Below are 12,424 nucleotides of genomic sequence, written 5' to 3'. Positions count from 1 at the left end.
CCGGGGTCAGCAGCGATTACACTGACACACACTCTGATAAAAGACCCAGATAATTCTCTGTGTGTGTGTGTGTGTGTGACACAAACATAATCCACTGCTTATGTCTTTCTCAGATAAAGGTGAAGGTTGAATTTTGACGAAGACCAAGGCCACAGCTTTATAGCCTGACGCCAGATGACACAAAAACTGAAATGGTCATGAAACCTGTGTTTCTGTAGCTCAACCGGCACCACGTCATGCATTCAATACCCAGGGACACACAATGATTATCTTCTTTTTAAATTAATTTTATTTAATAATTTAAAGGGCAGCAGTAAGTACAAAGATGCAATTTAATTCTCAAGTTTCCGCTTAAAATACCTCACAGATCATTTATAAATCCATGTTGTAAATACCCATTTCTGACTGCAGTCAACACAAGAATAGGCTGCATGTGCCTTTAAATGCAAATGAGCTGCTGTGCCCCGCCCCCCTCTCGTTCAAGTAAATGTGAATGTTTGATTAATAATAATTTTATACTTAATTTTAGTTATTTTTTAAGTAACTAACATAATAAACACTTACTCCTGGGTTAAAATGGTTTATGTGCAAATCTATTTTCTATTTGTAAATCAATGTGCATGTATGTTTTATTGCTTGATGCTGTACAGAGTCACATCTGCAGTTCTCTGATCCCAGACCTGCTCTTGTGGTGAACACTCGCTCATTTTGGGCTTGAGTACGTGTGAATGCAGGTTGTTTTCTGGAGTGTCTGTTTATCTGCTGTGGTCCTCATCAGCTGTTTGAGCAGAGGGAACTGTCTGTGTCTCTCTCGGCGCCCAGCGGTTGAGTTTACTCAGTGAGCAGCAGGCGGTCGCTCCTGTCAGCAGTCCAGCGTGTCTGTGAGTCTCTGCTGTCTGTGAAACATGTTGCTAGTTTGTCTGAATACATCATTAGTTTTTGAATGGCCGTCAGTGGAGAAAGATACTTGTTGTGTCCATAAAGGGTAGTTCTGCTCTCTGCCAGGCGCTAAAAGGATCGTGCTAACTTGCCAAACCGGGTATACACAGTACACACACACATATTATATATATATATATATATATATATATATATATATATATATATATATATATATATATATATATAGATAGATAGATAGATAGATAGATAGATAGATAGATAGATAGATAAAATATAAGAAATAATAATAATACACATTATGTTGTTGTAGGACTTGAAGGAAATGTTAAAAAATATAGCTTTAATTATGAAATAAATTATTAAAATTTACTTATATATTTATTTATATATAATAATAATATATACTATATTTATTTCAATAATAGCCAGAAATTAATATTGTTTTCTATTAAATATATTACTTTTTAATATTAACAAAACTTTATATAATATTTAATTATATATAAATATGTATGTATTGTGTTAATAATAATACTAAATTATAAAATAATAATATATAATAAAATTATATATTATTATATAAACAATATTACTAATATTATATATGATTGTATAATAATTTCTAATAAAGTGTGTAAATAATAATAATATAAATATAATGCATTAACATAATTGTAATATATAATAAAATGTGTAAATAATAATAATATTAATATAATGCATTAAAATAATTATAATATATAATAAAATCTTATATATATATATATATAATTGTCAATAATAATTTTAATAATATAAAATATACAATATTATACAATATATAATGATATATAATTATGTAATAATACAATAAAAATTCATGAATAATTTGATCTCATATATATATATATATAATATATATATATAAAATTCACAACAATAATATTTTTATATATTATTTTATTATAATTTCTAATAAAATGTGTGTAAATAATATTAGTATAATGCATTAAAATAATTGTAATATATAATAAAAGTATATATATATATATAATTGTGTCAATAATAATTTTAATAATATACAATATACAATATTATACAATATATAATTATATATAATTATGTAATAATACAATAAAAATGTATGAATATATATATATATATATATATATATATATATATATATATATATATATATATATATATATAATTCACAACAATAATAATTTTATATATCATTTTATAATAATTTATAATAAAATTTGTGTAAATAATATTAATAACATGATGTATTAAATAAAATAATAGTAATATATAACAAAATTATATATGTGTATGTAATTGTGTCAATAATAATATTAATAATATTATACAATAAATTATATTATACTATATATAATTATGTAATAATATATATAAAAAAAGAGATAACAATACCGTATTATCTTTTTTATAGCTATTACTGTATGTAATCATGTTGTTGTAGGACTTATGAAAGAAATGTTCAAAAATTATGGTTGATGTCGCTTTTGATTAATTTGGCACACTGAAACTGGAACATGAAGTTGACTGCATTGCATTGTGGATGCCTTTTTTTGTGCACTGCATTTTAACAAATGCTGCAGATCAACCATATTCCATGCATGCAGAAAATACACAGTCTGTGCACCGTAAACATACTGCATACTATAAAAGTTGGTATGCCATTCAAAACACTCTTCTTTGCCAAATTGATTATTTGGATGAATTTCCCAGTGGTATGTCAAGTGTTGATCTGTTTCAGAAACCGATTTCGCTGCAGTTCATGAAGTCATCTGAGGTGTGTAAGTCAGCTGGAGTTTCATAATAGTGTTTTGTACTATTTGTATGTGTGAGAGTGTGTCTGTAAGAAAGAGATGGAGAAGACACAATCCATTCCCAAAACAACTTCTTCAATGTCTGATTATAACTGTGTCGAGGGAAACAACAAGAGAGAGAGAGAGATAAAGAGACATATACAAATAGCCTCAAAATGTCTCAATGTAGATAACAAAATATAAACACAAGTGACATTTATTTTAAAGAAAAATACCTTAAGAAAAAACATTTGACAAGAACATGTTTTTATGCTTTAATACAATAGATGTAGGTGCTGAAAATCATGATTGTTCGTGGTTAGTGCAGCATGTTCACTGTTAATGTAATGAACTACTGAGGATGAGAACGTATAAATAAATAAAATATTGAACAAATTTCTTTTTTATTAATTCTGTTATTATTATTATTAATATTTTTTAACTTTTTTTTTTACATTTATTTATTTTATTTTATTTTTATTTCCAAAATCTTTTCTATTATTGAGACTATTTATGACAGAAAGGCATTGTTGATGTGGAACAGAAGCTCTTTCTGATGGTTTGCTTCTGTTTTCATTTCACAAGGTTTTACTGGAACAGCAGATCAAAAGAGCCTGTGTGCTATATGGACACACACACACACACACACACACACTGACTGCATGAGTGTATCACGTTTTGTCCCTTCAGTTCACAGGAGAGATCAATCTTAAACGTTTATCACTCTTTACTCCCGTCCCTCCCTCTCCTCAACCATCCATCCATCCTTCCGTCTCCTCCCTACACCTCCATCAGCAGATGTGTCCATTCATCATATTTTGTCAGGTTCATTCCTGTCTCTCTCTCTCTGTGTCTTGTTCTGTCTGTCTCTCTGTGTGTCTCACATCTGCAGCCCTCAGAATTGATCTACTGAGTGCATGTCAACTCTCCGCTACGGTTTCCTTTGTTATTATGTTTGCTATCGTGGAAGCTTCTAACTCATCGAACTCGATTTCATGTGTCACTGTCTTCTGAAACACAGTCTAGCAATACTTTAGCAACCTCCCAGAATACTCTACTAACTGTAGCAACCGCCGAGCAACATTCTGAAAATCACTTAGAAAACCACATAACAACTGCATAGCAATGCACTAGCAACCACATACTGCAGTAACCACCAATTAATGTACTGGAAACAACTTAGAATACCATCATAATGGCATAGCAATGCCTTGACAACTACTCTGAACAGCAAAAAAATTAACTAGCACCCTATATTGCTCCCTTCCTAGAACACCCTAGTAACTGCACAGCATGCTGAAAACATCTCAGAACACCTTTCCAACTGCATAGCAATGCCCTGGCAACCACATAGAAGATTGTAGCAACTGCATAGCAACTCCCTGGCAACCACATAGAAGATCGTAGCAACTGCATAGCAACACCCTGGCAACCACATAGAAGATTGTAGCAACTGCATAGCAACACCCTGGCAACCACATAGAAGATCGTAGCAACTGCATAGCAACACCCTGGCAACCACATAGAAGATCGTAGCAACTGCATAGCAACACCCTGGCAACCACATAGAAGATCGTAGCAACTGCATAGCAACACCCTGGCAACCACATAGAACATCCTAGCAATTGCATATAGCAGTATTGTGCATGCAAACACCACTCATAGTTTTTTAGAAAACATTTTCCTCAGTAAATGTAGTCTTTATATTTACAGAAGAAATATACAAATCTAGATTTGTTCTGGTTTTGATTCAGTAATTAGGCCTACTATTTATTATAACTATTATTATATAGATGCATTACTCTGGAAAAAAAAAATAAAAAATTTAACTAGCACCCTATATTGCTCCCTTCCTAGAACACCCTAATAACTGCACAGCATGCTGAAAACATCTCAGAACACCTTTCCAACTGCATAGCAATGCCCTGGCAACCTCATAGAAGATTGTAGCAACTGCATAGCAACACCCTGCCAACCACATAGAAGATTGTAGCAAATGCATAGCAACACCCTGGCAACCACATAGAAGGTCGTAGCAACTGCATAGCAACACCCTGGCAACCACATAGAAGATCGTAGCAACTAAATAGCAACACCCTGGCAACCACATAGAAGATTGTAGCAACTGCATAGCAACACCCTGGCAACCACATAGAACATCCTAGCAATTGCATATAGCAGTATTGTGCATGCAAACACCACTCATAGTTTTTTAAAAAACATTTTCCTCAGTAAATGTAGTCTTTACATTTACAGAAGAAATATACAAATCTAGTTTTTTTCTGGTTTTGATTCAGTAATTAGGCCTACTATTTATTATTACTATTATTATATAGATGCATTACTCTGTTGAAGGAATAATGTAATATTTTAAATAAAGAAATATTAAATAAAAAGGAAAGGATACTTTTTAAGTCTTAATAAGTGAGTGAAAGAATCATTAATTCACTGATTCGTTCAAACCGCCTGATTCATTCATTAATGAAACACCACTGTGATGCAGGGAGAGGCGACAGTTTTGCTTTGTTTGGAACTATTTTCTTTAATCAAAATTTGTGTCAAAATTGACATTATCGATATCAACTTATTGTTCACTGAACTGTTGTGTTAAAATGTGCTGTTGTATTATTAAAATTACATTTGCAGTTGTGCTGATATTCGGGAAAACAGCACTTTTGTGTGATATTGCTTAACTGTATCATATGATAGAAACATAAAACACACAATCTCATAGGGAAAATTCATATCTTGGATTTTGTGGGCATTTTTATTCATTTTGGTGGCTTTTTCAAACCCTGCATGACAGCATTTTAAGCCACCGCCTGACTCGCTTTTTCGTTGTTAAGCTTAACATAGGGTAGGCAATTTTTTTTTAAATAAAAACACTTTTTGTTATACTGGTTAAAAATTGTCTTCATATCCTGATGATAACAGAAGTGGTTTAAATATTAAAACATGTACATATATCTTCTGTTGACGTCTCAGTACCAAAAAATTTTCATCAGCACGTTCCTCCTGAACCAAAACAAGGAGCTTATGCTGCGTTCACTCCATGTCGTAACTAGGGCTGGTCGATATATCGCATGAGATTGTCACGCGCATTTCGTCAGTAAAGCCGGTTCCCTGATTACCGCTAAATCGCCATCACCTGCTTTCAAATGGAGCGCCATTTAATAGACAGAGCCGTAGTTCACTGATAAGCTATGCAATATCGCGTTCATTATCAAAGGCGATTCATCTGCGATATGAACGCGATATTGCGTGGCTTATCATTGAACTACGGTTCTGTCTATTAAATGGCGCTCCATTTGAAAGCAGGTGATGGCGATTTAGCGGTAATCAGGGAACCGGCTTTACTGACAAAATGCGCGTGACAATCGCATGCGATATATCGACCAGCCCTAGTCGTAACCGTAATTACAAGGTGGCAACCCGTGACATTTTACTTGGAGTGGTTCACGTCCTCAGACTCGGATTTATGCGTTTCTATGTCAACACTTTCAATGCTGAAATGAATTTGCGGCGGTCAGGTGGTACAACTAGAGTTTTTAAGTTGTTTACCTTCATTATTATTGTCATGTTATGTGGTTTAAGATGTGAGGTAGTTTAACACCGTCTCTTGTGACGCTTTGTGCGTTTACATATTTTGAAGGAGGTGTGGCTTTGGAGAGCGCTCTGAATGGACAGTGGGATCTCATGCTTTCAAAGCTAGCTTGCTATTGCTAGCCTCTCTGAAATTGCCTACCCTACCTTTAAAGTAGGGCTACTGACTAGTTAGGCAGGCTCTATGTAGATTAGATTGCAATAGTGGTTTAAGTTGACAGCAGTGACAAACAATGTGAAGCTTATTAGGGTAAACACTATCATTACCTGGCTGACACCAGTGAATGCTGCTCCGCTCAATTCCCATGGTGGCTTTGAGGAGGGATGTAGAAGAGGGGGAGGGGCAGCGGCTTGTGCAGATCTTAAGATATTGATGCATCTTAGTTTTTGGGCACACACTTAAAGGTGCAATATGTAATATTTTTGCAGTAAAATATACAAAAAACACTAGTCCAGTGTTATATATTTTGTTCACTTGAGTACTTAAAATATCCCAAATGTTTGGAACTATTTGTAAATCGTGAGAAAATTGCAATTTTAACCAAGACTGCGGGACGTGTGAGGAGTCGCCTGTCAATGCCGTCATACCCGCGTTACCCTCGGTTTCCTGTTTTATTTTGTAGAAACCATGGAAACACCAAAGACGCTTTAATATATTACACGTTTTAATAGACAATCCTCGTTCAGCTCCACAACACTCGTTCCTGCTCTGCTTCATACTACAGTAACGTTAATAATCACATCCATGAACATTATTTCATCCCGACTCCAATCCCTATTCTTTTCCACCGTCCATTGAGGTGAAGATCACATGTCTCAAGATTCCGCTCTTAAACTTGGCGTCATCAAGCTACGCCTTTGTTTTGAATAGGCCTCTAGAGACCTCTAGCAGACAGAATTATTACATACTGCACCTTTAATTGAGAATTGATACCTAATATATATATATATATATATATATATATATATATATATATATATATATATATATATATATATATATATATATATATATATATATACCTTTCAATATATGTACCTAAAGAGTGCATATTAGTACCTCAAAGGGTATATTAGAACCTTTTTAAAGTGTTTCATCCCAGTGGCAGCTTGTGTACCTTTTTTCTGAGTGTGTACAGTTTTCCCATGTTTTGGGCTCAGCTCATCTCACACTTTATATCTAAATAACTTTAGTGGCATATCTCTCCCTCTTTCCCTGTCCAAAATGTCTTTTTCCCCCCTTTCTGATTTTGTTCTCCAGTCACATTTGCTCCCATCGTGAAAACTATTGATCCATCTTTAGGACTTCAGAGACTTCATAAACTCTTAGCGTTCTCATCAGAGTAAATGTCAGACTGTTCCCCCTCCGCTCAGATATTAACACCGTGTGTGTGTTTCACAGGCTCCTTCTCTTTGAGTGTGCTGCTGGTGTCGTTGGCGGTAACCGTGTGTGGCGTTTGGCTGGTGGCTCTCTGCGGCGTCTGCGGATGGTGTCAACGCAAGCTGGTGAGTTACACATACACACTTTCTGGAAAACAACATTTAATAATGACCCTGTACATGCACACAGCAAAATCCCCAGAGGTAAATCAACTTTGCTCAGATTACATATGGTCTCTCCCTATACAGTGTTAAAGTAACACTGAAGCAGAGTTAAAGTTAATGAGATAATTAAGTTATTAATTAAGTTATGATTGAGCATTAGTGATGAACACCTGCTGTTAACAAGCAGAATCACTGAAGAGAAACACAATAACTACAACTGACTTCAGCCACAGTCTTAGATGAAATCAACTGAAGATAAAAGACATTAAATCTCTCAAGATCTGATTAAACAACTCCACAAAAAGAGTTAACTTTAACTCTGCTTCAGTGTTATTTTAACTCTATGTAGAGAGGGACCATACTGTATGTTCTCTGAGCAGAGCTGATTTAACTCTGGGGATTTTTCTGTGCATTTTGTTTGTACAACAGGGTGGTACTTTTGTAATGCACTGACCAAACATTTAAAAGTATGTTTTGTGTAACTTGAATGTTTCTCGACTTTCTATTACAGAACAGATTGAATGTTTTAAAAGTTGCTCTTTTATAGCCTGTGAGAATTAAAGAGGATCTATTTTGCTTTTTTACATTTTTAACTTTCTTTAGTGTGTAATGTTGCTGTTTTCAGCATGAAAAAGGTCTCTAACTCGCAGTTATGGTAAGGGGCGGGACATTTTCCCACACACTCAAAACGGTTGACCAATCACAACACACTGGTCTAGCCGACCAACTGTGCTTTTCAGAAGGAGGGGCTTCATAGAGACAGGAACTAAACAGAACGTTACTGACAGACTGGGAAGAGATGAGCTGCAACAATGTAAAATATGGGGAAAATATTGTGTTTTTTGAACATTCAAGCATGAAAACCTAGTAGAGCCCAATCAAGACTTTGTAGTCTTGTGGTTTTAGATGTTTCTCCTCAAAAACAGATAAAATGAGTAAATATAGGACCAAGAGTGAGAATACTGAGCTATAAAATAAATGTGGATAGAAGCTCAGATAATTTGGTCTTGTGCACAGTAAAATCGCCAGAGTTAAATCAACTCTGCTCAGATAACATTTGGTCCCTCTCTGAATAGTGTTAAAATAACACTGAAGCAATGAGATAAAGTTAAAGTTAATGAGATAATTAAGCTATTAATTCAGGGATGATTGAACATTAATGATGAACACCTGCTGTTCAGTTATTCTGCTTGATTCTGCTTGTTAACAGCAGGTGTTCATCATTAATGTCATATTCAGAGAGGGACCAAATGTTATCTGTACAGAGTTGATTTAACACTGTGGATGTTCATTTTGAGATCTCTGACTTTTGATTGCATCTTGGCAAATCTAAGCAAAGTTTGAGACATTGTTAAAGGGACAGTTTACCCAAAAAATTAAAATTTGTCATCATTTACTCACCTTCATGTCGTTCCAAACCTGTATGAGTTTCTTTCTTCTGTTGAACACAAAAGAAGATAGTTGGTAACTAGACAGCTGATGGCACCCATTGACTTCCATAGTAGGAAAAAAAAATACAATGGAAGCCAATGGGTGCTGTCAACTGTTTGGGAGAGTAATTGGTGAGAAAATTTTCATTCTTGGGTCAACTATCACTTTAAGCTCTCTTGTAAGATGTGAGATTACTGGGTTGTTTTTCCTCAGAAACATCTGAGGACTCTAATGCTTTCCATTAGGTCTCAATGCTGTCTAGGAGAAATGATAAAATTCATGAAATAATAAGGAGTTGGTCTCCATACCAATTAATCAATGTAAAGACTGATTGATTAGGAGGGTCCCGCGGCTCATTAGACAGATGGAGTGGAACCGCACTGCACAGCTCTTACCCGACTCATTTATTTGGCCCGCACTCGTGAGTCAAAGCTAATTGATTCCCGATATGTTCCATACATGTACGACGGTGTGTGTGTGAACCTCAGAGATTGAGTCAGATGTATAAGGACTGCATGTGCTTGTGTTTAATGTGTTTGCATGTGTTGTAGCATGTGCAAGTTTTTATCATTTCAAGTTTTTTTCATTTGCATTTTAGTTGTTTATTTATTTGTGGTATCTGTTATCACCCTACCTAAAACACCCTAGTCACTGCATAGCAACACCCTGGCAACCACCAGAACACACTAGCATTCTGCCAGTAGGTTTTGTGCAGGCAAGCACCACTCACATTTCTAAATGTATGTTAATTTATTGTACACTCTTAAAAACAACACAAGTTGGGTTGAAAATGGACAAACCAGTGTTTGGGTTGTTTTAACCCAGAGGTTGGGTTAAATGTTTGCCCAACGTGCTGGGCCGTTTTATTTAACCCAGCTATTGTTTAAACATTACTGTATGGCTGGCTTAAAATTAACCCAAAATAGGTTGGAAATTAAAATCAGTCTAGAGGCAACAATACTGATCAATAGGTGAGCATTTATTAATAAGCAATTTAATCAATGTTTATTGTTTAATTATCATTTATTAAGTATTATCATAATTCAATAATTTAACATATTAATAAATGTTAATTTTCAACATACTTTGGGTTCATTTTAGTCAAGTAATTTTTAAACAATAGTTGAATTAAATAAACAGCAGTTTGGGCAAACATTTAACCCAACTGCTGGGTTTAAACAACCCAATTGCTGGGTTGTCCATTTTCAACCCAACATGGGTTGTTTTTAACCCATTTTTATTTTTGACATGTTGGTCCATTTGCTAGTGTTTAATATCACACTTACTTTGAGTAACCAAAAGGGTTTTCTCCAGGCTGAAAACAACGACCTATAAATTTAGCCTCATGACCACTGATCAGAATTTTAAATGGCAGCGCTGATTGGAACAACCTTGGGTGACCTGAATTGTGTTTCAAAGTAAAAGAACCATTTCCCTTTTATTCCACCAGAAGCAGAATACTTAATTGAACATGCCGGGAGATCTCACACGTACACATAAGCGTAAATTCAGTCGGATATCCTCAAGCACAACTGTATGAGATCTTTGACCTTATTCCTCCCAGAAGACTGACCACAGGCAATCACAGCTGGTGTCATGAGGTCATTGAGCTCATATATGCCCTCTGAACCTGTGTGTGCATGTGTGTGTTTTGGTTAGTGAGTATGTGCACATGCATACTAACAAGAATACTAACAAGTGTGTGTTATTGTGTGGGAGGAAGTCTGTGTGTGTGTGTGTGTGTGTGTGTGTGTGTGTGTGTGTGTGTGTGTGTGTGTGTGTGTGTGTGTGTGTGTGTGTGTGTGTGTGTGTGTGTGCTTGAGGGAGAGAATTTCTATCTGTGTTTACTTTGCTATACTTTGGAGACCTTCTTTCTGGGATGCTCTCAAAGGTAAAAAATGATTCATAAATGAAGAAAATAATATTTGTTTATTCATTTAAATTCTATGCTTAGTCAGTAGTTATGAAGTCTATAATATGTCCTCTCGCTGAAAGAAACATCTTAACTCTTTCCCCTACATTAACGGAATTTCCAGTCATTTATGAGACAATGCTTCCCCGCCTTTGATGGAATTTCAATGTTTTCCCACCATTGACGGTATTTTCCACCATTTATGAAACATCATTTCCCCTCCGTTGATGGTATTTTCCGTCATTTATGAAACATCATTTCCCCTCCGTTGATGAAATTTAACATCTCCCTGCCATTGACCTAATTTTCCGTCATTTATGAGACAACGCTTCCCCGCCTTTGATGGTTTTTAACGCTTCCCTGCTATTGTCGGAATTCCACCTTTGATGGAATTTCAATGTTTTCCCGCCATTGACGGTATTTTCCACCATTTATGAAACATTTTTTCCCCTCCGTTGATGGAATTTTCCGTCATTTATGAGACAACGCTACCCCGCCATTGATGGAATTTAATGCTTCCCTTCTATTGACGGAATTTTCTGTTATTTATATAAAAAAGTGATTTCCCGCCATTGACGTAATTTTCCGTAATTTATGAGACAACACTTCCCCGCCACTGATGGAATTTAACACTCTCCTGCTATTGTCGAAATTTTCCGTCATTTATGAGACAACGCTTCCCCGCCTTTGATGGAATTTCAATGTTTTCCCACCATTGACGGTATTTTCCACCATTTATGAAACATCGTTTCCCATCCGTTGATGGAATTTTCCGTCATTTATGAGACAATGCTTCCCCGCAGTTGACGGAATTTAATGCTTCCCTGCCATTGACCTAATTTTCCGTCATTTATGACACAGCGCTTCCCCGCCTTTGATGGAATTTCAATGTTTTCCCACCATTGACGGTATTTTCCACCATTTATGAAACATCGTTTCCCCTCCGTTGATGGAATTTTCCATCATTTATGAGACAACGCTTCCCCGCCATTGATGGAATTTAATGCTTCCCTGCTATTGACGGAATTTTCCGTAATTTATATAAAAAACGATTTCCTGCCATTGATGGAATTTTCCATCATTTATGAGACAACACTTCTCCACCGTTGATGGAATTTAATGCTTCCCCGCCATTGACGTAATTTCCCATAATTTATGATACATCGCTTCCCCACCATTGATGAAATTTAACGTCTCCCTGCCATTGACCTAATTT

The 12,424-nt window shown here is 35.3% G+C and overlaps 1 protein-coding gene across 2 annotated transcripts in view; it reads left to right on the top strand.

Annotated features, from left to right (window-relative positions):
* syt7a (synaptotagmin VIIa) overlaps positions 1 to 12,424 on the top strand; it is a 172,826-nt gene that overhangs the window by 69,115 nt on the left and 91,287 nt on the right. Inside the window, exons 1-2 of one of the 2 annotated variants that reach the window (XM_067379725.1) lie at positions 850 to 881; positions 7,723 to 7,826. Coding sequence is in view for 1 of the 2 variants with exons in the window: in XM_067379722.1 (XP_067235823.1) it covers positions 7,723 to 7,826 (104 nt within the window). In the remaining variant the exon portion in view is untranslated. Of the gene's footprint in view, positions 1 to 849; positions 882 to 7,722; positions 7,827 to 12,424 lie in introns of those variants that run through there. The other variant, XM_067379722.1, reaches the window with a different exon arrangement.

Source organism: Chanodichthys erythropterus, chromosome 24, assembly GCF_024489055.1.
Source record: "Chanodichthys erythropterus isolate Z2021 chromosome 24, ASM2448905v1, whole genome shotgun sequence".
In the NCBI taxonomy this organism is placed as follows: Eukaryota; Metazoa; Chordata; class Actinopteri; order Cypriniformes; family Xenocyprididae; genus Chanodichthys; species Chanodichthys erythropterus.
Note: the sequence above shows the minus strand (reverse complement) of the source record. Positions and strands in the feature narration are given on the sequence as shown.